The sequence below is a fragment of the Bufo bufo genome, chromosome 8 (genome assembly GCF_905171765.1).
Source record: "Bufo bufo chromosome 8, aBufBuf1.1, whole genome shotgun sequence".
NCBI lineage: Eukaryota > Metazoa > Chordata > Amphibia > Anura > Bufonidae > Bufo > Bufo bufo.
Genome location: NC_053396.1, coordinates 204086263 through 204114242, shown reverse-complemented (window position 1 = coordinate 204114242; position 27980 = coordinate 204086263). Strand labels below are relative to the sequence as shown.

The following is a 27980-nucleotide window of genomic DNA, read 5'->3' as shown; positions in this document are numbered from 1 at the left end:
ATGTCACTGCACGGGATTTTGCACAGTGTCTTCAATCAAGATGGCTGTGATAGCCTCTACGTAAGCAAATTGATAAGGTGAGTATTTATTTAATTTTTTACCTGATTAACCTCTGAAATGCCTAAATTGTAGCCTCAGATGTCGCGATCAGCAGTGACTGCGGCATCTGAGGGGTTCAATGATGGGGTGGTGCCCGCTGCATACAAAGTAATGTGCTTCGTGACAAAGTAATTGTTCAGAAATAGAATTTCTTTGGGAAATTCGGTGAATTAGCCAAATCAAATTTTTCATAACTTCGCTCCTCTCTAGTTTTTAGGACTGAGCAGAAGTTGTAAATTTGTGCTCCGCCAGCTTGATGGAACCCCTTACTGCTGTAGCACAGGATGGTGTTTTGGTCTGGGGCCTGTTTTTTCATTTTTAAATTGTTTGGTGGGTGTGGACCCACTGTACCAACTAACCGGTTTGTCTTTGGGCTAAGCCTAAGGGCATTGTCCTGGCATCTCCCCTTGAATGCAGGGAATTAAGAGGTCCGGCAATATACAAAGTCAGAAGACATGCTTAGATCAGGACAGGCAATGTACTAGCATATATAGGAGATAAGCCCAAATTCAGGGTAGACGGGCCTGGAGGCTTAGCAGAAAATGAACAGGCTACAGCCTGGGTACAATGAAAAGAATGCCAGTGGACGGGAGCACCATTGCCCGGAGAGCAAGGCTGGATCAAGCTAGGGTGGGTAGCAAAGCATCCGGACTGCCAGCGTACCATACATTTTCTTATTTTATGGTATATGCTTAGAAGATTGTTAGATTTACTTCAAGACATAATGCTAGGTGGCCCTATCGCAAAGATGTAGTACTGATTAACAGTACCACACATGTAACCATATGGAACAGAAGGACTTGCATCTTCCATCTCTATTCCATGATCCTTAAAGACTATGTACACTTTTGGGGGCAATTCTTTTTTATTATTTATTTTTATTATTGCATTGTAGTCATTTTGAGATAAAAATTATTTTTTTAATTCCCTTTATCACAAATATTGAAACCTTTTTTCTGTACAGAACTGACATGCTCTAGAAGCACCCTTTGAATTTTCTGTCTTTTCCGTCAGACCAGTAGCAGACGGACTCCTTATCTCTGATCTATGACATTATAAACACACAATTATAGCTCTGTTCTTATCTTACTGATAAGAATGTGGTTTTAATAAGTGTTTATGACCTCTTTGTAAATTAGAGATAAGGCTTATTGGCACAAAGTTAAAGTCAAAAGTACGATTTACACATCTAGACAAACTGTAAACCCTTTATGACTGAACGGCCAAATATTTTTAATAAAGACTAATTTAAAAAAAAAAATGTATTCCAAAATCAGTAAAATACAGTCACAAAAAAATTTGTCTCCAGAGGTCTACATAGCCTTTAAGATAGGGGTTTACACACAAAGAGGGTCCCTACACAAGTTCCCACCACTCATTAAAATAAGTGATGCATATAAGAGACTCGAAAACTTATGGGTGTAGCGTATGGTGCTCCACTAGAGGAGTGCAGTCACTCGGACTCAGCAAAGTTAAATGTGAACACGCACCCTGCAGATATCCTAGACCCTGGAGCCTCTTACTGATCGATTTGCCATACCCAGCCTGATTTATCTTTATGAGGGAGGATGGTCAGGCGTTCAGGTCATCGTGGATCCTCTTACTTGATTCCAGAACCGCGCATTGCACAATATTTCAGCCAAATCTCGGCCCAACGCGCCTTGCAACGGAATGCAAGATGGCACCTGCAGGAGATTCGGCGGCAAGAGCTCCAGCGCTACAAGACCTCACTTACCCTAGTGGTTCACCGACTCCAGACCAGCCGGCCTCTCTGCCTCCCGCCCCAGCTGTACAGACTCCTGTGCTTTTTTCTTTGATGCCCCAAGGCGGATCGGTAACAATGGAGAATCCCGCATTGACATCTGGCCCGGTGAGTGCTACTCCATCTGAAAACACTCTAAGTCCTCCGGCGCCCAGATCCCCTGTCCTGCCGAACTCTGTGTATAGACCCGAGGCTGTGGCCTCACAGTATGGTGATGTGTTGCCCCCACATGTGGCACAGCCATGCTCTCTCTCCCCTACCGCAAGAGAATTTATGCCAGGCACTGGCTGCAGGCCCCTCTCTGTTCCGGACTCCAACCCGGACCTTCCACCTACACCTGCCATTTTCCAAACCCCTGCCTTCTCTGATGCCCCGGAGACCCCATCTTCTGCCTTATCTTCAGGCAGTAGACGCTCTAAGCGCCCGAAACGGAAGGATATCTGGTCCCTCCCCAGTAACCTACCTACTAAAAATGATCTGGAAGCGATTCTATTGAGGGTCGAGTCCAAACAAGAACAGGCCATTGCAGCTGTCAAGACAGACCTGGTTAATATCTCTACTCAACTGACCACCCAGCTGCAAGTCTCTTCTACCTTGGACTCTCACCTCACTAAAGTTGAAGAAACTCTGGCCTTGCAGCGTTCCATGAACAGGCACATGCTATTACAATTGGATAACCAGGAAAACAGAGGTCGGCGCAATAACATCAAACTGTGCAGGATCCCGGAGGAGGGGCCTGCGACTGACTTGCGCAAGGTTGTTTCAACCATTTTCAACACCCTTCTCTCCAGACCAGCAGACGCAGCAATTGAGCTGGACAGAGTACATAGAGTTCTGGGACCCAGACGCCCGGATAACCTAGAACCCCGGGATGTTCTATGTAGGGTTCATTTTTCAAGGAGAAAGAGGAGATTCTACAAGGGGCCTGGAGGCAGGGTCCCACTATGTGTGCTGGGGCTCAGATTCAACTTCTGCCAGACGTCTCGAGGTGAACCCTGACAATGAGACGTATTCTTAAACCTCTTCTACAATCTATCACTGAAGCTGGGGCTACCTACCGTTAGGGACACACGTTTCATCTCATTATTTGCAAAAATGGACTCTCCTTTGCTCTGCACTCCCCAGACCAAGCTGGGGATCTGGCTGGGTTTTTGGAAGTCCCTATTGTCTCTCTCCCAGACTGGTTGGATGTCCCCATTTCCACTCCTCAGGCAGCTCTGCTTCCTCCGCGTGCTCGTGGCAAGTCTCCACGCTGACCCTTTTCAGGGATACCGACATTTGAACAGGAGACCCACATGGAAACTACTCCGGCAATTGAGGACTGCGGTTGATTTTTGTTGTCCTTTGCTGCGGGGACTAACCTGATAGTGATGTCTGTTTAGCAGAGGCTAACACTACTTACTAGCCGGTTGGCAGAGTATTTGCCCTCAGTGGTAGTTGATTTTGCTCTCATATATGACCTGACCTTCTCCAGAGGTTTTCTTGTGTTATGTTACATTTGGCCCAGGGAAAGGGAAGTAATTATATTTGCTTTTCCTCTCCCCACGTAGAAATGCGATTCTCGGTCTGCTCAACTGTGGGCACCTCGAGGTTCGCCAAGTGGATTTTTTCCACAGTTTTTGTTATAGATATAATTTTCTTGGTTTTTATTCCTTTTGTTACTTCTTTTTCTCTCATTCTAACAGCTCTGGATTAGCTGGATCGGGTATTTGGCTTAGGTCAGGAATATGTCAACCATTAACTTTGCTTCCATCAACGCCAATGGGTTGAACACACCTGAGAAAAGATCCTCTATTTTCCCGCTCCTATGGAGCAAGAAGGTACAAATTGCATTTATACAGGAGACCCAATTCCGCATGGGCGCTCTACCCCTTTTTAGATCACCTAGGTACCCGGACACTTACCATAGTTGTTATTCAGTTTTAAAGTCGAAAGGAGTAAGCATACTTGTCTCTAGAGCCACCCCATGGGAATTGGTAGATGTCCAGACAGATGATAATGGCAGATTTCTGTTTGTAAAAGGTCACCTAGCCGGACATCTTTATACCCTTGCCAATATATACCTACCCAATACCAATCAATTTACGTCCTTAGCGGGAATTCTGTCGAGACTTGATAGTTTTGCAGAGGTCACACTACTGGTTGGGGGGGGATTTAAATTTTGCCATGGACCCATTGGTGGATGTCTCCAGAGGAGCCTCTCATTTGGCTTACTCCTATATCCATTGCATCAAATGTCTCCTTCACTCCCACCAGTTGGTTGACGTGTGAAGGGTGGTTAATCCAAATATTAGAGATTATACCTATTATTCTCCAGCAAGGGATATGTACTCTCGCTAGATTATTTCCAATACAGCACTCTGTGGCACCCCTCCTCGCCTCCTCCGCTATTGATTCTAGGACTTTTTCAGATCATGCTATGCTCCATGTTTCTCTGAAATCCCCCCCTCCTGATCCTAGGTCCTGGCAGTGGCGACTGAATGAGTCTCTGATAGAGGATCTAGAAATCGCTCAGGATGTCCATATGGTTCTCTCAAGTTATTTTGAAGAAAACCAAGTGGAGGGTACCTCTTCCCTTACAGTTTGGGCCGCTCACAAGTGTGTGGTTAGGGGGGTGCTCATTAAACATGGAGCCAGAAGCAAGAAAGAGCAAGCAGCAGAAATCTCCCAGCTCCTGGCTGAGGTTTGCCACCTGGAACATTCGCATAAACACTCTCATGCTTTAACCTCTCGTTCTGCCTTGCTAATGGCTCAGAAAAAACTCGATATACGCACCAAAACCCTGCTAACCAGGGGTAGACGCCACTTCTTTGAATTTGGTAACAAATATAGCAGGACGCTAGCTCGGTCCTTACGAGAATAGAGAGAGAGAGAAATTATGAACCATTGATTGCCACTCCCCAGGGCCCCAACATAAGTGACCAAGATAGGATAGCAGAGGCAAGCTCAGAGTCTTGTCTAGAAATGCTTGCAGTTTAGGGAATAAGATCAATGAACTTGAGTCTAAAATGGCATCTGAGAATATAGATTTAATGTCTGTTTCTGAGACATGGTTCAATGAGAGTAATGACTGGGATATAACAATACCAGGGTTTTCTCTATCTAGGAAAGACAGAGAAGGCAAGAAAGGAGGAGGGTTGGCCCTGTATGTGAAAGATAGCATAAAATCTAATCTAATACAAGTTAGCAAGACAAATTTAGAGTCAGTTTGGATTACGTTGCAACTTGATAATCATAAGGTAACTCGTGTAGGTGTGATATACAGTATAGACCACCTGGCCAAGTCAAAGAATTAGATCATCTACTAGTTGAGGAAATAGCTAAAATGACATTGAAAGGGGAAGTTATCATTATGGGAGACTTTAATCTTCCTGATGTAAACTGGAAAACCAAAATAGCTAGTTCTGCCAGGAGTACAGATATTCCAAATTCCCTACTGGGATTATCACTACAGCAGAAAAAAGGAGATAAGACATTCTTCAGATACATAAATGAAAAAAAGGAAATTAAAACAAGGAATTAACAAATTAAAAACAAAAGAAGGAAGGTATATGGAAGAAGATAAAGAACTAGCTGACTGCCTCAATGAACACTTCTGTTCAGTTTTTACAAAGGAAAATGAAGGAAAAGGACCTCAGTTAGGGAGGAAGACTAATTAATCTTTTGATGCATGTGTCTTTACAGAGGAAGAGGTTCTAAGTCAGCTGTCTAAAATTAATACAAATAAGTCACAGGGGCCTGATGGGATACACCCAAAGCTATTAAAAGAGCTTAGCAGTGTAATAGTGCAGTATGCCAGACCGACAGGGGAATTATACGTGAGGTCACGGTGTGAGCATTAGGTGGGCCGAGGTCAATACAGTTCTGGTTACTTACAGTTATGTCGTCCCTGGGCAGGCCTGCATAAGTGATGAGGAGAACGGCACAGGAATTCTCTGGGTCACATTCTGGTGTAATGGACACAGGCCAGATGGTGGTTCGAGGTGCCCTTGATGGTCTGTATTATTGTGCCTATGGCAAGGTCCCTTGTAGTCGTGACGCCAGTACCTTTTGTGGTGGTACAACCATTTACTGCAGTGTTAACTGAAGAATTGGAGACTGAGACAAGGATGGTGCAACCCAGCTTATAACTTTTACTTAACGTTGCTCCTCGTAACGGTTACATCCAAGGAATAAACAGTCTTTGGTACATCCATGTAAGAAATACAGTCTCATGCATACAGGGATAGGGTAATGTAAGTCCTCAGATAAAAACAGGCTCTTAGTCCTATATACAGTTGCAAGAAAAAGTATGTGAACCCTTTGGAATGATATGGATTTCTGCACAAATTGGTCATAAAATGTGATCTGATCTTCATCTAAGTCACAACAATAGACAATCACAGTCTGCTTAAACTAATAACACACAAAGAATTAAATGTTACCATGTTTTTATTGAACACACCATGTAAACATTCACAGTGCAGGTGGAAAAAGTATGTGAACCCTTGGATTTAATAACTGGTTGAACCTCATTTGGCAGCAATAACTTCAACCAAACGTTTCCTGTAGTTGCAGATCAGACGTGCACAACGGTCAGGAGTAATTCTTGACCATTCCTCTTTACAGAACTGTTTCAGTTCAGCAATATTCTTGGGATGTCTGGTGTGAATCGCTATCTTGAGATCATGCCACAGCATCTCAATCGAGTTGAGGTCAGGACTCTGACTGGGCCACTCCAGAAGGTGTATTTTCTTCTGTTTAAGCCATTCTGTTGTTGATTTACTTCTATGCTTTGGGTCGTTGTCCTCTTGCAACACCCATCTTCTGTTGAGCTTCAGCTGGTGGACAGATGGCCTTAAGTTCTCCTGCACAATGTCTTGATAAACTTGGGAATTCATTTTTCCTTCGATGATAGCAATCCGTCCAGGCCCTGACGCAGCAAAGCAGCCCCAAACCATGATGCCCCCACCACCATACTTCACAGTTGGGATGAGGTTTTGATGTTGGTGTGCTGTGCCTCTTTTTCTCCAGACATAGTGTTGTGTGTTTCTTCCAAACAACTCAACTTTGGTTTCATCTGTCCACAGAATGTTTTGCCAGTACTGCTGTGGAACATCCAGGTGTTTTTGTGCAAACTGTAAACGTGCAGCAATGGTTTTTTTGGACAGCAGTGGCTTCCTCTGTGGTATCCTCCCATGAAATCCATTCTTGTTTAGTGTTTTACGTATCGTAGATTCGCTAACAGGGATGTTAGCATATGCCAGAGACTTTTGTAAGTCTTTAGCTGACACACTAGGATTCTTCTTCACCTTATTGAGCAGTCTGCGCTGTGCTCTTGCAGTCATCTTTACAGGACGGCCACTCCTAGGGAGAGTAGCAACAGTGCTGAACTTTCTCCATTTATAGACAATTTGTCTTACTGTGGACTGATGAACAGCAAGGCTTTTGGAGATACTTTTATAACCCTTTCCAGCTTTATGCAAGTCAACAATTCTTAATCGTAGGTCTTCTGAGAGCTCTTTTGTGCGAGGCATCATTCACATCAGGCAATGCTTCTTGTGAAAAGCCATCCCAGAACTGGTGTGTGTTTTTTATAGGGCAGGGCAGCTGTAACCAACACCTCCAATCTCATCTCATTGATTGGACTCCAGTTGGATGACACCTCACTCCCATTAGCTCTTGGAGATGTCATTAGTCTAGGGGTTCACATACTTTTTCCACCTGCACTGTGAATGTTTACATGGTGTGTTCAATAAAAACATGGTAACATTTAATTCTTTGTGTGTTATTAGTTTAAGCAGACTGTGATTGTCTATTGTTGTGACTTAGATGAAGATCAGATCACATTTTATGACCAATTTGTGCAGAAATCCATATCATTCCAAAGGGTTCACATACTTTTTCTTGCAACTGTATACAGTACAGACCAAAAGTTTGGACACACCTTCTCATTCAAAGAGTTTTCTTTATTTTCATGACTATGAAAACTGTAGATTCACACTGAAGGCATCAAAACTATGGATTAACACATGTGGAATTATATACATAACAAACAAGTGTGAAACAACTGAAAATATGTCATATTCTAGGTTCTCCAAAGTAGCCACCTTTTGCTTTGATTACTGCTTTGCACACTCTTGGCATTCTCTTGATGAGCTTCAAGAGGTAGTCCCCTGAAATGGTTTTCACTTCAGAGGTGTGCCCTGTCAGGTTTGATAAGTGGGATTTCTTGCCTTATAAATGGGGTTGGGACCATCAGTTGCGTTGAGGAGAAGTCAGGTGGATACACAGCTGATAGTCCTACTGAATAGACTGTTAGAATTTGTATTATGGCAAGAAAAAAGCAGCTAAGTAAAGAAAAACGAGTGGCCATCATTACTTTAAGAAATGAAGGTCAGTCAGTCAGCCGAAAAATTGGGAAAACTTTGAAAGCAAGGGCTATTTGACCATGAAGGAGAGTGATGGGGTGCTGCGCCAGATGACCTGGCCTCCACAGTCACCGGACCTGAACCCAATCGAGATGGTTTGGGGTGAGCTGGACCGCAGAGTGAAGGCAAAAGGGCCAACAAGTGCTAAGCATCTCTGGGAACTCCTTCAAGACTGTTGGAAACCATTTCAGGGGACTACCTCTTGAAGCTCATCAAGAGAATGCCAAGATTGTGCAAAGCAGTAATCAAAGCAAAAGGTGGCTACTTTGAAGAACCTAGAATATGACATATTTTCCGTTGTTTCACACTTGTTTGTTATGTAATTCCACATGTGTTAATTCATAGTTTTGATGCCTTCATAGTCATGAAAATAAAGAAAACTCTTTGAATGAGAAGGTGTGTCCAAACTTTTGGTCTGTACTGTATATATATATATATATATATATATATATATATGTGAAAGCTACTGCTTCAGACTAGGCTCTTGAAGTATAAAAGTCTTAGGCTGGTGAAAACTCTCGCCTGATTCTAACCTGACTTGAAGGTGGTTTGCAGAATCATTGAACCTCTATTTTCCAGTGTTTTCTGACAGATGGCCTATCTGTCCTCAGGGTTTAAACTGGAAGGTGTGGATGCCAGAAGCTGTGTCCTACACCTGCTTGCAAAGGTGCTTGGGAAGCCTTTAAGTATGGCTGTGTGCTATCCTTTCACTTGAAATACATATAATAATCCCCTTGAATACCTGCAGTTGCAGCTTGTCACTGGTCACCCTGGAGGAGTGAGCTGTATAAGTGGACTTCTCACCTCTGGGCTGAATCTTGTGCCTGGAATAGGGAGCCAACAGGGAGAGAGCAGAGAGGCAGGAGGCCTCCCTCCAGCAGGCAGCTACATCATGGCTGCTCTCTGACTAAACTTCAGGGAAAAGACTGCCCAACTTGGGCCTGAGCTAAGCTATATATACACTGTAACACTGCCCCGTCTAGTGGAGAAACTAGTGTAGTGCACCCTAACTAGGCCTGTGTAAAGGATCTTACATGTAAAAATCACATAATGACATGGGAGAATATGACATGAGATGAAATACACCATACAGGCATAATATATCACAATAAAACACAATAAAACAAGTTTGCGGTGCCCACAGCCACGTAGTGGGACACTGCACTAGCAAAACCATTAACAGATTTATTTAACCAATCACTGGTAACAGGAGTCGTCCCAGAAGATTTGAAATTAGCAAATGTTGTGCCCATTCACAAGAAAGGTAGTAGGGAGTAAGCCTGACATCAATACAGTAGTGGGGAAATTAATGGAAACCATACTTAAGGAGAGGATTGTGGAAAATCTAAAATCCCATGGATTGAAAGATGAAAAACAGCATGGGTTTACTTCAGGGAGATCATGTCAAACTAATCTTATTGATTTTTTTGATTGAGTGACTAAAATAATAGATGGCGGAGGTGCAGTAGACATCGCTTATCTAGACTTTAGTAAGGCTTTTGATACCGTCCCACATAGAAGGCTTATCAATAAATTGCCGTCTTTGGGCTTGGACTCCCATATTGTTGAATGGATTAGGCAGTGGCTGAGGGACAGACAACAGAGGGTTGTACAGGGTGGGCCATTTATATGGATACACCTTAATAAAATGGGAATGGTTGGTGATATTAACTCCCTGTTTGTGGCACATTAGTATATGTGAGGGGGGAAACTTTTCAAGATGGGTGGTGACCATGGCGGCCATTTTGAAGTCGGCCATTTTGAATCCAACTTTTGTTTTTTCAATAGGAAGAGGGTCATGTGACACATCAAACTTATTGGCAATTTCACAAGAAAAACAATGGTGTGCTTGGTTTTAACGTAACTTTATTCTTTCATGAGTTATTTACAAGTTTCTGACCACTTATAAAATGTGTTCAATGTGCTGCCCATTGTGTTGGATTGTCAATGCAACCCTCTTCTCCCACTCTTCACACACTGATAGCAACACCGCAGGAGAAATGCTAGCACAGGCTTCCAGTATCCTTAGTTTCAGGTGCTGCACATCTCGTATCTTCACAGCATAGACAATTGCCTTCAGATGACCCCAAAGATAAAAGTCTAAGGGGGTCAGATCAGGAGACCACTTTCCAGGAAACTGTTCATCTAGGAATGCTCGGACCTGACACCCATAATGTGGTGGTGCACCATCTTGCTGGAAAAACTCAGGGAACGTGCCAGCTTCAGTGCATGAAGAGGGAAACACATCATCATGTAGCAATTTCGCATATCCAGTGGCCTTGAGGTTTCCATTGATGAAGAATGGCCCCACTATCTTTGTACCCCATATACCACACCATACCATCAATTTTTTTGTTCCAACAGTCTTGGAGGGATCTATCCAATGTGGGTTAGTGTCAGACCAATAGCGGTGGTTTTGTTTGTTAACTTCACCATTCACATAAAAGTTTGCCTTATCACTGAACAAAATCTTCTGCGTAAACTGAGGGTCCTGTTCCAATTTTTGTTTTGCCCATTCTGCAAATTCAGTGCACCGATCTGGGTCACCCCCGTTGAGATGCTGCAGTAGCTGGAGTTTGTAAGGGTGCCATTTGTGAGTAGCTAATATCCGCCGAAGGGATGTTCGACTAATGCCACTCTCCAGTGACATGCGGCGAGTGCTACGCTGTGGGCTTTTGCTGAATGAAGCTAGGACAGCTAGGACAGCCACTGATGTTTCTTCATTAGAGACAGATTTCATGCGTCCACATTTTGGCAAATCCAACACTGAACCAGTTTCACGAAACTTAGCAAGCAGTTGCTAACTGTAGCATGGGAGATGGGTGGTCTCGTAGGGTGTCTTGCATTGAAATCTGCTGCAATGACCCGGTTACTGCGTTCACCAGACATCAACACAATTTCTATCCGCTCCTCACGTGTTAACATGTCAATGGCTGTAAACAAAGAGAAACTTGTAAATAACTCATGAAAGAATACAGTTACGTTAAAGCCAAGCACACAATTGTTTTTCTTGTGAAATTCCGAATAAGTTTGATGTGTCACTTGACCCTCTTCCTATTGAAAAAACAAAAGTTGGATTCAAAATGGCCGACTTCAAAATGGTCGCCATGGTCACCACCCATCTTGAAAATTTTCCCCCCTCACATATACTAATGTGCCACAAACAGGAAGTTAATATCACCAACCATTCCCATTTTATTAAGGTGTATCCATATAAATGGCCCACCCTGTAGTCAATGGAGTATATTCAGACCATGGTCTTGTTACCAGTGGAGTACCTCAGGGATCTGTTCTGGGACCCATATTGTTTAATATCTTTATCAGCGACATTGCAGAAGGCCTCGATGGTAAGGTGGGTCTTTTTGCTGATGACACAATAATGTGTAACAGGGTTGATGTTCCTGGAGGGATACACCAAATGGAAAAGGACTTAGGAAAACTAGAGGAATGGTCAAAAATCTGACAACTAAAATGTAATGTTGATAAGTGCAAGATAATGCACCTGGGGCGTAAAAACCCAAGAGCAGAATATACAATCAGTGACACAGTCCTAACCTCAGTATCTGAGGAAAGGGATTTAGGGGTCATTATTTCAGAAGACTTAAAGGTAGGCAGACCATGTCATAGAGCAGCAGGAGATGCTAGCAGAATGCTGGGGTGTAGAGGCATTACCAGTAGAAAGAGGGAGGTGCTCATGCCGCTCTACAGAGCACTAGTGAGACCTCATCTGGAGTATTGTGCTCAGTACTGGAGGCCATATCTCCAGAAGGATACTGATACTTTGGAGAGAGTTCAGAGAAGAGCTACTAAACTGGTCCATGGATTGCAGGATAAAACTTACCAGGAAAGATTAAAGGACCTTAACATGTATAGCTTGGAAGAAAGACGAGACAGAGGGGATATGATAGAAACTTTTAAATACATAAAGGGAATCAACAATGTAAAAGAGGAGAGAATATTTAAAAGAAGAAAAACTTCTACAAGAGGACATAGTTTTAAGGGGCAAAGGTTTAAAAGTAATATCAGGAAGTATTACTTTACTGAGAGAGTAGTGGATGCATGGAATAGCCTTCCTGCAGAAGTGCTAGCTGCAAATACAGTGAAGGAGTTTAAGCATGCATGGGATAGGCATAAGGCCATCCTTCATATAAGATAGGGCCAGGGGCTATCCATAGTATTCAGTATATTGGGCAGACTAGATGGGCCAAATGGTTCTTATCTGCCGACACATTCTATGTTTCTATGTTTCTCTTGTACACGGATGCCGAAAAGGCATTTGACAGAGTGACACTCTGTATGTGTGGAGTAATACGGATAAAATACAATAAAATGAATAAATAAAATACAGTATAAAGTGATCACACAATTTAATTCAAATAACAATAAAATCACCAGAATACATGGCTAAAAATAAACGCTGCGCGGCAAAATAAGACACTGCACTACCAATCATAAAATAATCATAGAAAATTGATCCCAATAAGTCCTTGGAATCGATAGTGTTCGATAATATTCCTATATATATGGGTCTAATGATAGAACAAAAAGATGAATGGAAAAATGCAGATTATATGTCCTTCCTTTCAAATGCTGTGTAGAGAGGAATGCCGCATTGATTGTACAGTAATGGATTATGTCCGTAATTTAAAAACGACTTTTAAGAGAAACAGGTTCCCAAAATGACTTTTAATTTATTCTGGTCCAATTCAATATGTGGATAAAGTGCTGTATGCTCTGAGGTAGTAATAAGTCTTACCTTGGCCCAGATAGTATTCAGAGTAGATGTAGATACTGCATACCTGATTATGCACGGTCTTGTATTGTATGGCAGGGGAAGAGGTCCCCGAAACGCGTTTGGCGTAACCAGCTGATAGCTCCCATTTCGTCTAAAGGCCTTTCTACAGAGGATACAGATGATACAAAGTCTGTGATCATTTCTTTAAAAATTGGAGCGCTCCAGTAAGAAAATCTTTTCATATAGAAACCGCCGAGCATAGTTCTCGCGATACCTGGACACAGTCACGGACCAGAGACACGTCACAGATCACGTGAGATGCGGCGTCCTGGGATACGAACAGTCCGGTTACCAGCCTCCACGATACTCTGCTGCGGACTAAGCCAGGAGCACGCCACATACCACGCTACCCCAGCGTCCGTCTATACATACAATACAAGACCGTGCATAATCAGGTATGCAGTATCTACATCTACTCTGAATACTATCTGGGCCAAGGTAAGACTTATTACTACCTCAGAGCATACAGCACTTTATCCACATATTGAATTGGACCAGAATAAATTAAAAGTCATTTTGGGAACCAGTTTCTCTTAAAAGTCCTTTTTAAATTACGGACATAATCCATTACTGTACAATCAATGCGGCATTCCTCTCTACACAGCATTTGAAAGGAAGGACATATAATCTGCATTTTTCCATTCATCTTTTTGTTCTATCATTAGACCCATATATATAGGAATATTATCGAACACTATTGATTCCAAGGACTTATTGGGATCAATTTTCTATGATTATTTTATGATTGGTATTGCAGTGTCTTATTTTGCCGCGCAGCGTTTATTTTTAGCCATGTATTTTGGTGATTTTATTGTTATTTGAATTAAATTGTGTGATCACTTTATACTGTATTTTATTTATTTTATTCATTTTATTGTATTTTATCCGTATTACTCCACACATACAGAGTGCCAGCCTAGTCTATTTACCTATTTTTATATTTTCTCCTGTACGGGTGATACAGTTTCTGGCTTAGAGCACCTGGTCCTAATTGCTTAGGAGTGAGCTATTCCTGTCACTTATTCCATTTGACAGAGTGAGTTGGCCGTGGCTCTTCGCAGTCTTGAAGAATGTGGGCATAGGTGACTCCACAATGGCCTGGATCCATTCCCTCTATACCTCCCCTACTGCCTTGACGAAGGTTAATGGTGTATTATCATCCGCTTTTGACATACAAAACGGGACCCGCCAGGGTTGTCCTCTCTCTCCTTTGATTTTTGTTCTTACCTTAGAACCCTTGCTCTGAACAGTGCGAATGAATCCCAATATTACAGGCCTCTCCGTGGGTGACCAGGAATTTAAGATTGCTACATATGCTGATGACCTGATGTTTACAATCACTAGGCCCCTAACTTCTTTCCCGAATCTGATCCCAGAGTTTAATACGTTCAACACTTTAGCCAATCTGAAAATTAACTTCCAAAAATCAGAGGCTTTAAATATATCGTTAGCAAGCTCAATGGAATCGACCCTAGCCTCCTCTCTCCCATTTAGATGGACAGTCAGAGTTGTCAAATACCTGGGGACTTGGATCCCAAGGGATTTGAGAGAGGTTTACAGCAGGAATTATGCCCCCCTTTCAGGTCGGGTTAGAGAGGATCTCAATAGATGGTCACAGGGACTAAACACATGGTTTGGCCGTTATACCATATTTACAGTAAGATGAATGTTCTTCCTCGTCTGCTGTACCTCTTTCAGACCCTCCCCATAAAATTACCCCCAAGTTTCTTTGATACTGTTCACTGAGATCTTTTTAGGTTTATCTGAGCGGGTAAGAGACCGAGACTGGCCCATTCCCTACTTCATACCCCGAAGGAGCAGGGGGGGCCTGGGGATACCCGATCTCCGTAAATATTATGCAGCCACCATGCTTCAACAGGTCATGGACTGGTGCCATCACGCTCCTTTTAAATAATGGGTTACCATTTATTGAACATCTTTGTACCCTACTTCAATTTCATACGATCTCGCCAACACCATCCCCACTGTTCACAGTCCTAGGACACCCGGATTTCCCAGCTAGCTGTTCCCCTGGTCCTTTAATCAACTGGCGCCTAGGGGGTAAGTGTCGAGCCCCTTACTTTAGAACTTCAGGACGATGGTTTACATATACCAAACTACTGAATCTCTCAAACCCGTGTGCGTTGGCACCTTGGAGAGTTAGGCAACTGTCCTATTTCCTTTCCACTATCCCCTCGTCCCCGGGTTTTGATAGACCTCTCACCCCTTTTGAAAAAGTGTGTATTGGCTCGGGTGTATACCAGCACTCTCTGTTTGAATTCTATAAGGCTTTGGTGATGCCCCAGTTGGATTTCCTGCCCTCCCTACGTTGACAGATGGGCCTCTGATCTAGAAATCGACATCCCCTCCAACCAGTGGCCAAGACTATTCCGTCTCACACACAAATCCTCGATAGCTAGCAAATTCCATGAAGCAGGTTACAAAATACTGTCTAGATGGTATTATGTACCGACCCGTCTTCATAAAATGTTTCCTTCTGCCTCTCCGTTGTGCTGGCGCAAGGCTCTCTGATTCATATCTTCTGGCATTGTAGTAAACTCAGACAGTTCTGGGAGTCAGTCCACAGTACCATTGCCTCAATCTTTCCATTTTCCATACCAAATACCCCTGTTTTTTTTTGCTATTCTTTCTGCATTTAAATTTCTTTAACTCTTGGACAACCTGTGCCCCAAGTAAGTCTTACAGGAATAAGGTGAGATTTTCTACGGTAATCATTGGTGTAGAGGGCTCACTAATGGTACACTATTGGCCTAAACTTCCAACTTCCTATCAGCACTTAAAGGAGTTCTTAATACCTATAATGACCCCAGAATGTCCGGGCCCCTCCTCTAGAGAATACCCAAATCGCTACAGACAAATTGCTACAGATGCCGCTGCATCTCCCCGTCGTGCGGATCATAACATCCGGCGACAAGGAGAGCAGACAATAGCAGGCCGTGACGGTGACCAGCTTCGCTGGTGACGCTAGGGAGCAGGTAAGTATGCTCTGGGGGTCATTGTAAGGATTGGATAACCCCTTTTAAGAGGATCTGTCCCCTCTCCTGACATGTCTGATTTACTAAATACTTGCATTCTACAAGAAATAATTTTGAAGCATTTTACAATATAAAATTATGCCATTCCTGTAATTATTACAGTGCTCAATAGTGGCGTAACTAGAAATGACCGGGCCCCACACCAAAATCTTGAACGGCCCCACCCCCAGCAACTTGTTCGCAACCACCGTCTCCCGTGAAACCCCCACTCCTGCAGGTAGTTAAGATTGTGATCTCAGAGGAGACCCGACAGCTGATCTGTCCATTTCTTATGTGTATATACTGTATGTCATGTCACTGTATAATAATATTGAGGGGGCGCTGACATTAAAATCTATCAGTCCTCCTCCCGGGTGGGCCCTTTCTGAGATCGGGCACCAAAGCAGCCTCTTCCCCTGCTTCCCCTATAACTACGCCCCTGGTGCTCACAGTGGGGGACTTTGTAGAGACACACGTTTGTGAAACGGAGAATGGTACCATTCAGTTTACAATTCTTTCATACATATTCAGGGACGTGCACAGACATTTTGAAGGGCAGGGGCTTAAGTAAAAAAAAAGAGCACTTTAAAAAAATGTTTGTACCACAAAGCTTACTTTTCTAGAAGTCCTACCTTGTTCTCCATTAATTTTTTGATACTGTAATTGTAAACACGACAGAATCCACAAATAATACTTTTTTTGTTTCACCGTACATATTATGGTAAAATGAGTGATGTCATTACAAGACTCTACAGACTCTAATATTCAAAGAGACAAAGCACTACAACCCCCAGTATGCAAAGGGACAAAACACTACAATTATTGTTCCTTTGCATACTTGTTTTGTTCCTGGACTTTAAATTATATACAATATATTACCAGGGCGGGCACTGAGGGCAGACAGGGACTAAAGGAACTTAGGCAGCAGACAGAGTCACACAGGCCAGCGATTGCTCCCCTGCATTAATCCCGCTGGGGGTCACGTGACGTAGCAGATGTGCGTCACGCACATCTGCTACCCAGGCAGCCCCTGCGCTAGCCTTAAAGGACCCTGTCACCCTGCACTGGTGAGCGGGCGGACTGGTGAATAAATTGTATCGGTGAATAAATTGCACTGCCACCGGCAGGATGGAGGGGGTGCGTGCGGACTCGCGGCGCGCCTGTAGTGGGTCGGCTTGGGCAAGGCCATCTTTAATATTGATTGGACCCTGGGCGAGAATTTACTTGGGCCCCCTGGATCCCGCCTTCCCACACCCTAGCAGGCAATCATGCCCTCCACCACTTTATATAATATAGCTTACAGTGAATGACTGTAAATACTTCCAGTTCTGAAGACTCCAGCGGCTCAGGATCAGTGCTCTGGGCAACTGGGCTCAGGGCTGGAAGTGGGCACCGCTCTGCAGTTCAGGAAGGAGACCGGGGCTCAGCTCACCCTAGCGTTACAGTGAACCCCAGCACCCCACAGTATGCAGTATAGCACCCTATAGTATATAGCACCCCACAGTATGCAGTATAGCACCCTATAGTATACAGCACCCCACAGTATGCAATACATAGTATAACACCCCCCAGTATGCAGTATAGCATCCTATAGCATACAGTATAGCACCCCACAGTATACAGTAGAGCAGTATAGCACCCAGTATACAGCACCCCACAGTATACAGTAGAGCAGTATGGCACCCAGTATACAGCACCCAACAATATACAGCACCCCACAGTATACAGTAGAGCAGTATAGCACCCAGTATACAGCACTCCACAGTATACAGTAGAGCAGTATAGCACCCAGTATACAGCACCCCACAATATACAGCACCTCACAGTATACAGTAGAGCAGTATAGCATCCAGTATACAGCACCCCACAATATACAGCACTCCACAGTATACAGTAGAGCAGTATAGCACCCAGTATACAGCACCCCACAATATACAGCACCCCACAGTATACAGTAGAGGAGTATAGCACCCAGTATACAGCACCCCACAGTATGCAGTAGAGCAGTATAGCATCCAGTATACAGCACCTCACAGTATACAGTAGACCAGTATCGCACCCAGTATACAGCACCCCACAATATACAGCACTCCACAGTATACAGTAGAGCAGTATAGCACCCCACAGTATACAGCACCCCACAGTATACAGCACCTCCAATATATAATTCCATATAGCAGCCCCCAGTATATAATCTCATTCAGCAGCCCCCAGTATATAATCTCATACAGCAGCCCCCCAGTATATAATATCATACAGCAGCCCCCCAGTATATAATCTCATACAGCAGCCCCCCAGTATAAAATCTCATACAGCAGCCCCCCCAGTATATAATCTCATACAGCAGCCCCCAGTATATAATCTCATACAGCAGCCCCCAGTATATAATCTCCCACAGCAGCCCCCCCAGTATATAATCTCATACAGCAGCCCCCCCAGTATATAATCTCATACAGCAGCCCCCCAGTATATAATCTCATACAGCAGCCCCCCAGTATATAATCTTATACAGCAGCCCCCCAGTATACGTATAATCTCATACAGCAGCCCCCCCAGTATATAATCTCATACAGCAGCCCCCAGTATATAATCTCATACAGCAGCCCCCCAGAATATAATCTCCCACAGCAGCCCCCCCCAGTATATAATCTCATACAGCAGCCCCCCCAGTATATAATCTCATACAGCAGCCCCCAGTATATAATCTTATACAGCAGCCCCCCAGTATATAATCTCATACAGCAGCCCCCAGTATGTAATCTCATACAGCAGCCCCCCAGTATATAATCTCATACAGCAGCCCCCCCAGAATATAATCTCATACAGCAGCCCCCCCAGTATATAATCTCATACAGAAGCCCCCCAGTATATAATCCCACACAGCAGCCCCCCCAGTATATAATCTCATACAGCAGCCCCCTAGTATATAATCCCACACAGCAGCCCCCCAATATATAATCACACACAGAAGCCCCCCAGTATATAATCACACACAGTCTCCCCCAGCATACAATCCTCAGACCCTCCCCAGTAGTTACATCCACCTCTCCAGTGCTGACAGACTCTTTCCCCTCTACAGACGCTGCTGAGCAGCCATCCCTGATCTTCCTACTCTGCAGACAATAGGCCTGTGATAGCAGAGCGCTTCCGAACCACGTGACCTACCCTTCTCCTGAAGGCTGCAGCTACACTGAGTCCTGGAAGAAAGAAAGGACCTTTGATTACCTCATTGCCATGTGACCAGTAATATCGCTATGTTACTGGTCACATGGTGATGATGTCATGTAAGGTCCTTTCTTCCACAGCTCTCACACTCTCACAGTTTGCTCTGGAGTGCCGGTGTTTTGTAAGGGCATTAAAGAGGCAGGGGCAGAAGGGGGCAGGGGCTCAGGCCCCCTTTGAGCCCTATGTGTGCACGTCCCTGTACATATTGGAGGAATAACAGGAGCACAACATTCTAAAGATGAAGAATAAATAATTTTTATGGGTACTACAAGTATTTACTAAGCCAGATGTCAGGAGTGGTGAAATGACCTCTTTTAGTGGGTGTAGATGTACCGAGAAAATTCTGTCCTAGGGTACATACCAGGAGGGTCAGTCAGCTTGGTGGGTCCCCTATCTCAACTCTAGGACATGTACCCCACCTTGAACCCACATCATAATCACATATAGAAGAAGTGAGTGTGCATGCAGTTGTTGGACTGTCAGACTAGGGTTCCTTGGGCCCACCAGAAGAAACTATTCTCAAGCCCAACTCCTATCATCAATAAAGTATAATATGTTTAAAATCAAAGAAATAGACCCTAATGGCAGATGATTGACTCCAAAGGCAGCCAAATGTTTATTTTCTCCTGGACCTTAGGGGCCTACAATGGTGTCAGATCCTGGGCCCATCAGAGGATCCTCTGGTGGGCCAGTCTGACCTTATAAGCATGGCCCTTTGCAGTAAAGTCTAAGGGAGTTACAGTATGGAGAATATTGAACCAGGAACTCTCATTGACCTTACAATGGAAAGCCACACACATGTTACTAACTTTCTAATTAAGCCCTTTACACATTAAGATTTTCTTTTTTTAAGCCTTAGGAGCTGAAAAAATACAATTAAAGAGAACCGGAGGCATCATATAACAGACACCAATGGCACTCAACAAGACATTGCTGATTTATAATGGGGTCCTTTAGGGTTCCATCATGGAGTCCATCATTTTACCGGAGTCCATCATTTTACCAATGGAAGCTCCTAACGTAATTTACAATTTGCCCTGTCTACGAGGTAGAAGGTCGATGTATTGATGGAAGACAAAACATTTATTGATCACAACAGCCAACAGTAGAATACGATCCAATATGATCAAGTAGTTTAATAACTAATTAAAGGCTTCAGAAATTCAGGTGTTTACACTGATAACTCTGAGGCTCACAAGGGACTGATGTTTACAGTCAAAATGCTAATTAGTACTAATGATCCACTAGCACTTTCTCATAAGGGGCGCTAATACTTAAATAGCACCAGCAATAGCTCCGCAAAGTAGGCGAAACCCCAAAACATTTATGCCTTAAAGTCTACTGTGATGATTAAGGAGGCAACCGTTCAGGTACGTCATCAATATATTATAGATAAATGATTATATATTTTAATTTCTTTTATCCCTGTTATTTATAGGTATACTAGTATAGATACTCTTCCTTATGCCATTCACTTGATTGATCAAGTGACTATTCTGGTCTCCACAATTGGTCCTTATGCCTTTTCAATCTCAAGGATGGATGACTTCTGCATGTGGCCTACATGTGCAAGAGAAATTTTAATATTGTGGTAATATTACCTGTAGGGATTTTAGAGACCTTTGGATGCTAATGTGTACCATCTATTACCATGTTAAAGATAAATTTAAGATATGGACTCGGAGCTCTCCTCCTTTGGATGACGGTAGGATTGTCCTCAAATGCTGATCACCATTTAGCTTATGTTTTCGGGTTTTCCACTTTGTGGTGTATTTTAGAAGCTTTCTCTGATCATAACTGTAGGTTATCACCCATGATTAAGGTATCGCAACTCTACAAGTTTGGAAACCAGCTAAGAACTTCCACACAGGTGGCAGAGAAATCCACCAGGCTGCTCCGGCAGAGGAACAGCCTGGCTGAGTTCTCCAGATATGCGGTTCACTGCTGATGCCTATAGAATATAATGGGAATCCGGCTGCTCCCTGGCATTTATGCCAGTATTCGGCTGGACAAAAAACATTGCCTGCAGCAAAACTTGTCAGGCCAAATCCCGGCATAAATGCTGGGCAGCGTCCGGATTCCCACAGGATCCCATTGTAGTCTATGGAGTCTGGCAGGCATGCAGCTTCCGGTGACCTCCAGCAGGCTATTATCTGCTGGAACAGTTTGCTGGATTGCTCTGCCAAGTGTATGAAAGAAGCCTTAGCAGGCTTTGTAGATCTCCTTTCTGGTATCACCTTGTGGAATAACTCTTCTTTGTCAGATCTTAACACTTTCTTGGATCCTCAGTTCTGGGTTAACTATAGCCTAACAAGATTTGGAGATCTGGATAGACAAAAATGTCTTTAAAGGCAATGTGTCATGAGAAAATGACCTATTGTTGAAATCAATTTTTTTTTTAAGAATGTTTACTGTTTTTTTTTAAATTTTTCCATGTGACTATATTAAGAAACAAATACTAAAATCCTACAGTTTTCATAATGGCCACTAGGTCTAAATATGTTAAGACTTACTATCTTAGAGAGCAGTTACATGGGCCATAGACACATTGAACAGGAGGGGACCTCATTGACTTCTGTGGGATAGCTTTCTAGGTATGCTCTGTGACCTGTGCAGAGGTCAGGAGGAAGCTGTTAAGCTGTAACATCACCTCTTGTATATGGTAGATTCTGTGTTATCTATACAGAGCTGATATCTGTCATTATAATACTGGCTGTAATAATAATGATCATTTCTACTGAAAAGTTACCTGTACAGAAGAGGAAATCATGACCTATTATTAGACCTAGTGGCCGGTGTGAAAATTGCAGGATTTTTTTTATTTTTTTAAATAATGATAGTTACTTGAAAAATTAATAAAAAAATACTCACCAAAAATGTTTAACACAAAAAAGTGATTTAAACAATAGGTCATTTTCTGATGGCACATTTCCTTTAAGTAATCTGATGAATTACATTGGAATTTTTGAATCGCCTAGTTAGCCTTTTTTTATTGATTTCTCCAGATAAGACATGCTTAGTCTGATCAGTTTCCAGAATCAAGATGTCCAATATCTATCCATTTATAGATATTTATTGATCCAAGGGACCTACAGAAATTATTTCTGCTAATTATACCCATAATTTCCATGCTGACATTTCATGATACCCATGGCCAGAAATGTATATACCCACCTTGACAGATGAAGACGGGTTGGAAGTGATGTCCTCGGTCAGCTAATAATAAAATGATTCCATTATATAGTATTCATTATAGCTATCTTTCTCTGATAAGATGCTATAGAATGAGATGGATCCCATCTTCTTACTGCCATCGTGGTTAGGGCCATAGGGCACATTTTTGGCATCTGATGCGTAGTTATATCTCCTCTTTTTTGGGGGAGGAAGTGAATGCTCTATCTGAAATACTGAATTCCCCCATACCCCTGTCTCCTACGACTTGCTTTTATTTTGTCATCTATAGGAAGATTGATGGGCACATCATCCTCGGATTTAAGGAATCATTAGCCATTGCTTTTCGATGGATCCTAGTCCACCTGCTAAAGGCATTATTTAACTGAATTGTTCCTTTTGAACAGTTTTCAAAAGGTATGGAGAGAGTGTGGTGCACATGGCTGCTAACATTTTTTAGAGGCCAATCTTCCAGAAACATGCTTTCCACATCCATATTTATGATAATTTTTTTTCATTATAATGAATTTTGTCTTTTTCTTTTGCTTTTTTTCAGCAAATTTGAAGAGATCTGTTTGCATTTTTCTTTTAATCATTCCACCTGTATATGATAACCATGCAGCGTTGCTGCCAATTTTATTGATGTTTGGACATTCCTACTGTGATATTTCTAATTGTACCAACATATTTGTGCTGTATCGGTGCTCCGTACACGCCGCCTCACTTCTGCTGGTGGGTACAACCACCGTAGTGCTCCTCTGCTCTCCCTGGCAGTCCGGGCCTGCTAGCATCTTGCTGCTTCCTCCTGGCAGGCCTGACTGCTGAGGCATTGCTGCACCGATTATTCCACGTAGGTTAAGACCTGCCTTTAACCCGTCCTGCTTCTCGCTGCCCATTGGATGCATGCACACCCTTCAGGCTCTCAATGGGCCAGTACACACACCATCTTCCCAAGCCTATGGCTGGCCCCCCTCAAGCTATTTAAGTCACCTTCCTCTATTGGAAGGTGCGTGAACAATAGATTCTTGCTGTCTAGTTTCCTGCAAAGGCCCACTATTTGTATTGTTTGCTCTCCCATGTACCTGACTTCTGCCTGATATCCATACTGACCCTAAGCTGCCTGACCTGACCTCTGCCTGATCTCTGTACTGACCCTGAGCTGCCTACACTGACCCTCGTATTGACTTTGTATTGCACAAACTCTGCCTGTTCTGACCTGGGCTTCTCCCTGACTATGGCTTTGCCTGATCCCTGACCCCTTGGTTCTGCACCCATGTCTTTTGACCCCTGTTGGTCAGCTGTCACTTGAAAAGACACTACTTTAAGAGGTAGCCGCCTGGTGATTCCCCTACAGCAGAGTCCAGATCCCTGCACAGGGATTACAGGGTGATGACCAGGGGGAGCCACATAGGGTTACACCCTTAGGTGTAACCCTGAGCCAAAACTTTTCAGTAGACACACAGGATCCACGTCAGCTTTGTAATAGTAGTTGTATTAATAATACTATGATTCATTTTAATTTTTGTTGCTATTATTTTGTTACATGCATATTCTACATTACACTATGAACATAGTATTATTTATCATTCATTTTATAGTTATTTTTAACAGTATTATTATCAGAACTATTATAAGGATTGCAATCTAATATTGACATGCACAGTCACACATTCCATTTAATAATTTCACTAATTTTAAGGCTCAAATTCATCTCATTATTATCAGTAAAGGTTTTCTTGCTTTTTGAAGATGTTCGGTTTCAGCTCATATGGTTGTGAGTCAAAACATAAAATATAATGAAATGATGCAACCCAGTGGGTTGCCTATAGTAAATCAATTTGTCATATGAAATCTTTTCCAAATGAAAGCTAATAATGGGTGACTTGATTTTCTCATTTTATTTCACTGGCAAAAAGACTATATGGACAAAAGTATTTGGACACCTACATATTTCATCTACAGAAGCTTTTATTAAATTTCATTCTAAACCCATAGGCATTAATATCGAGTTTTTCCCCCCTTTGCAGCTTCCAGCCTTTCTACAAGATTTTGGAGTGTTTCTATGGGAATTTTTGCCCTTTCATCTAGAAGACCATTTGTGAGGGCACACACTGATGTTGGATGAGAGGTCCTGCTTTGCATTGCCAATTCAAGGATGGGGTTGAGATGAGGGCTCTATGTGGTCCAGTCAAGTTCTGCACCAAACTCATCCAACCATGCCTTTGTGGAGCTTGGTTTGTACACTGGGGCACAGTCATACTGGAACAGAAAAGAGCCTTCCTCAAAGTTGGAAGCATATAGTTGTCCAAAATGTCTTGGTATGCTGAGGATTTTCCTTAACTTGAACCAAGGGGCCTAGGACAACCCATGAAGAACAACCTTATAGTATTATTCCTTCTCCACCAGACTTTACAGCTGGCACAATACAGTCAGCTACATAACGTTGTCCTGGTATTCGCCAAATCCAGATTTATCCATCAGACTGCGAGATAGAAAATCGTGATTTATCACTCTACAGAAGACGTTTCCACTGCTCCAGCATTGCGCCTGGTGATGTGAGCATTACATGCGGCTGCTCAGTAATGGAAACCCATGCCATGTTGCTCCCGGCACAACAACTCTGCAGTTATTGAGTCCTTAGCAGTATGCAACCCCCATTCTGTAACTTTACATGGTCTGCCACTTCATGGCAGAGTTGTTATGGTTCCTAAAAACTTCCACATTTCAATAATACCACTCACAGGTGATTGTGGAATATCCATGAGAATATTTTTTTCCCAAACCGACCTGTTGCAGCGGTGACATCATATTACAGGGCCAAACTGGAATTCAGTGAGATCTTTGACCCTTTCTTTCACAAATGTTTGTTAAAGCAGACTGCATGGCTAGGGGCTGGATTTTATACACCTGTGGCAATGGAGCTGAGCAAAACACCTGAATTCAATGATTAAGACGTGTGCCCCAATATTTTTGCCCATATAGTGTATGTGGATCTGGAAGACAGGAAAATCATGTTTGTTGCTTTGCGATATCTATAAGGTTTAGCTGTGAAGTTGAGTAGGAACTTGGTTACTTGAAAATATTTGAATTATATTGTTCTAATCACTAGTTTTTCAAATTTTGTTAAAATTATACCATTTTAACAAAATATTCAGTAGAAAATTCAGTTTTAATTTATATAATTAAGGCTACTTTCACACTTGCGGCAGAGAGATCCGGCAAGCAGTTCCGTCGCTGGAACTGCCTGCCGGATCCGGCAAAACGTATGTCAACTGATGGCATTTGTAAGACTGATCAGGATCCTGATCAGTCTTAAAAATACCTGATCAGTCAGGTGTCATCCGGCAAAACGGATCCGGCATTTATTTTTTTCACCTTTTTTTTTTGGTCTGCGCATGCGCAGACCGGAAGGACAGATCCAGCATTCCGGTATTGGCACTAATACATTCCTTTGGAAAAAATGCCGGATCCGGCATTCAGGCAAGTCTTCCGTTTTTTTGGCCGGAGATAAAACCGTAGCATGTTGTGGTTTTATCTTTTGCCTAATCAGTCAAAATGACTGAATGGAAGACATCCTGACGCATCCTGAACGGATTGCTCTCCATTCAGAATGCATGGGGATATACCTGATCAGTTCTTTTCTGGCATTGAGCCCTTTTGACGGAACTTAGTGCCGGAAAAGAAAAACGCTAGTGTGAAAGTACCCTAATAACATATTAAATGACGTGATTTTAATTTTTTTTTTTTTATGATAAAAACTGAAAATGTGTAAGATCAGGTTACTTTTTGTTGGACAAGTAGGAAATACACCCTAGTGGCATGTAATACGACCTGTATCAGCTCCACATAGGGTTATCTTTAACTGGACCTTTAGGGTCCATTAGGCCCCTTTCAGACGAGCGAGTATTCAGTTCGGGTGCAGCGCATGAGGCGAATGCATTGCGCCCACACGGAATCCGGACCCATTCATTTCAATGGGGCTGTTTACATGTGTGTTGGTTTTCACGCATCACGTGTGCGTTGTGTGAAAATCGCAGAATGTTCTATATTCTGCATTTTTCACGCAATGCTGGCCCCACAGAAGTGAATGGTGCTGCGTGAGAATGCGGATGCGATGCGTTTTTCACGGTTGGTTGCTAAGAGATGTTGTTTGTATACCTTCAGTTTTTTATCATGCGTGTGCAAAACGCATTATATCGCATTTCACCAGCGCGATAAAAACTGAACAACTGAATGCGATCTTAGACATAACTGAATGACTTTGTTTGCGAAATCGCGCATTTTTCACTGAACGCATTCGCAACGCATCCAGACCTAATCCGCACATGCTCATCTGCAAGGGGGGCCTTATTGTGTCTGTGCCTGAGTGATCCAGAAGAGTAAGGCTCTTGTACTTACTGAATCTGAATTTCATCTGTTCTGACCATTTATGAAAATGTGCTGTATCTGTGTATTGTTTGGATGAAACCAAATCCAACAAAAATATAAAGGTACACTCATTGTAATTTGTATTTTTGTATTTTTTCAGTTCTGAAAACCAGGATATGAATCTAAATCCTCCAAATCAGACTATGGTTGCCTACTTTATTATTCAAGGGATATCAAATGTACCAGAGCTCCAACTTCCAATATTCCTCCTGGTTCTCTTGATTTATCTTGTAAGTCTTGGTGGTAACATGACCATTCTCCTATTAGTATGTTTTGATCATCACCTCCACACTCCAATGTACTTCTTCTTGGCCAACTTGTCCATTGTCGACATGTCTTCATCTACTATCACTCTACATAAGGTTCTCCTTACCTTCATCTCCGGGTATGATGCCGTTCCCTTCTATGGTTGTATCACCCAAATGTACCTCTTTGCTTCCATTACGGGTCATGAACTTTTTATCCTGGCAGTGATGAGTTATGACCGGTATGTAGCCATCTGTAACCCTTTACGCTATCACTCAGTCATGACCAGTGGAGTTTGTGTTCTTTTGGCCTCTTGTTGTTGGGTGTTGGGTTTCTTGCTGATCATCCCTCCAGTTGTTATTGTATCTGGCTTTACCTGTTATACATCCAACTGCATTGATCACTTTTTCTGTGACATGGTGTCCCTTGTCAAGTTGACCTGCAGTGACACTTCAATATTGGAGATCCTGATACTCACTGAAGGACTGATTATTTCAACCCTCTTACCTTTAATTTTGACTTGTATACCCTATGGCTTCATCTTTTCAACCATAATTAAGATCCCTACCAGTACTGGGAGACGAAAGGCCTTCTACACCTGCTCATCACATCTGACAGTGGTGACAATCCTCTACGTCATCCTGACCTGTCAGTACATATTACCAACCAAGGTGAACACTGCAGATAAAAAGTTTTTCTCACTTTTTAACACAGCTGCTGTTCCAATACTGAATCCACTGATCTACAGCCTAAAAAACAAAGATGTGAAGTTGGCCCTGAGAAGATCATTTGTGAGGAGCCGAATCTAG

At 42.8% G+C, this 27980-nt stretch overlaps 1 protein-coding gene across 1 annotated transcript; it reads left to right on the top strand.

Annotated features, from left to right (window-relative positions):
* On the top strand, positions 1 to 27980 carry LOC120978193 (olfactory receptor 6C4-like). The gene is made up of 2 exons (XM_040406415.1): positions 1 to 77; positions 27026 to 27980. Exons 1-2 carry the CDS (start codon positions 1 to 3, stop codon positions 27978 to 27980), a joined length of 1032 nt encoding a protein of 343 aa, XP_040262349.1.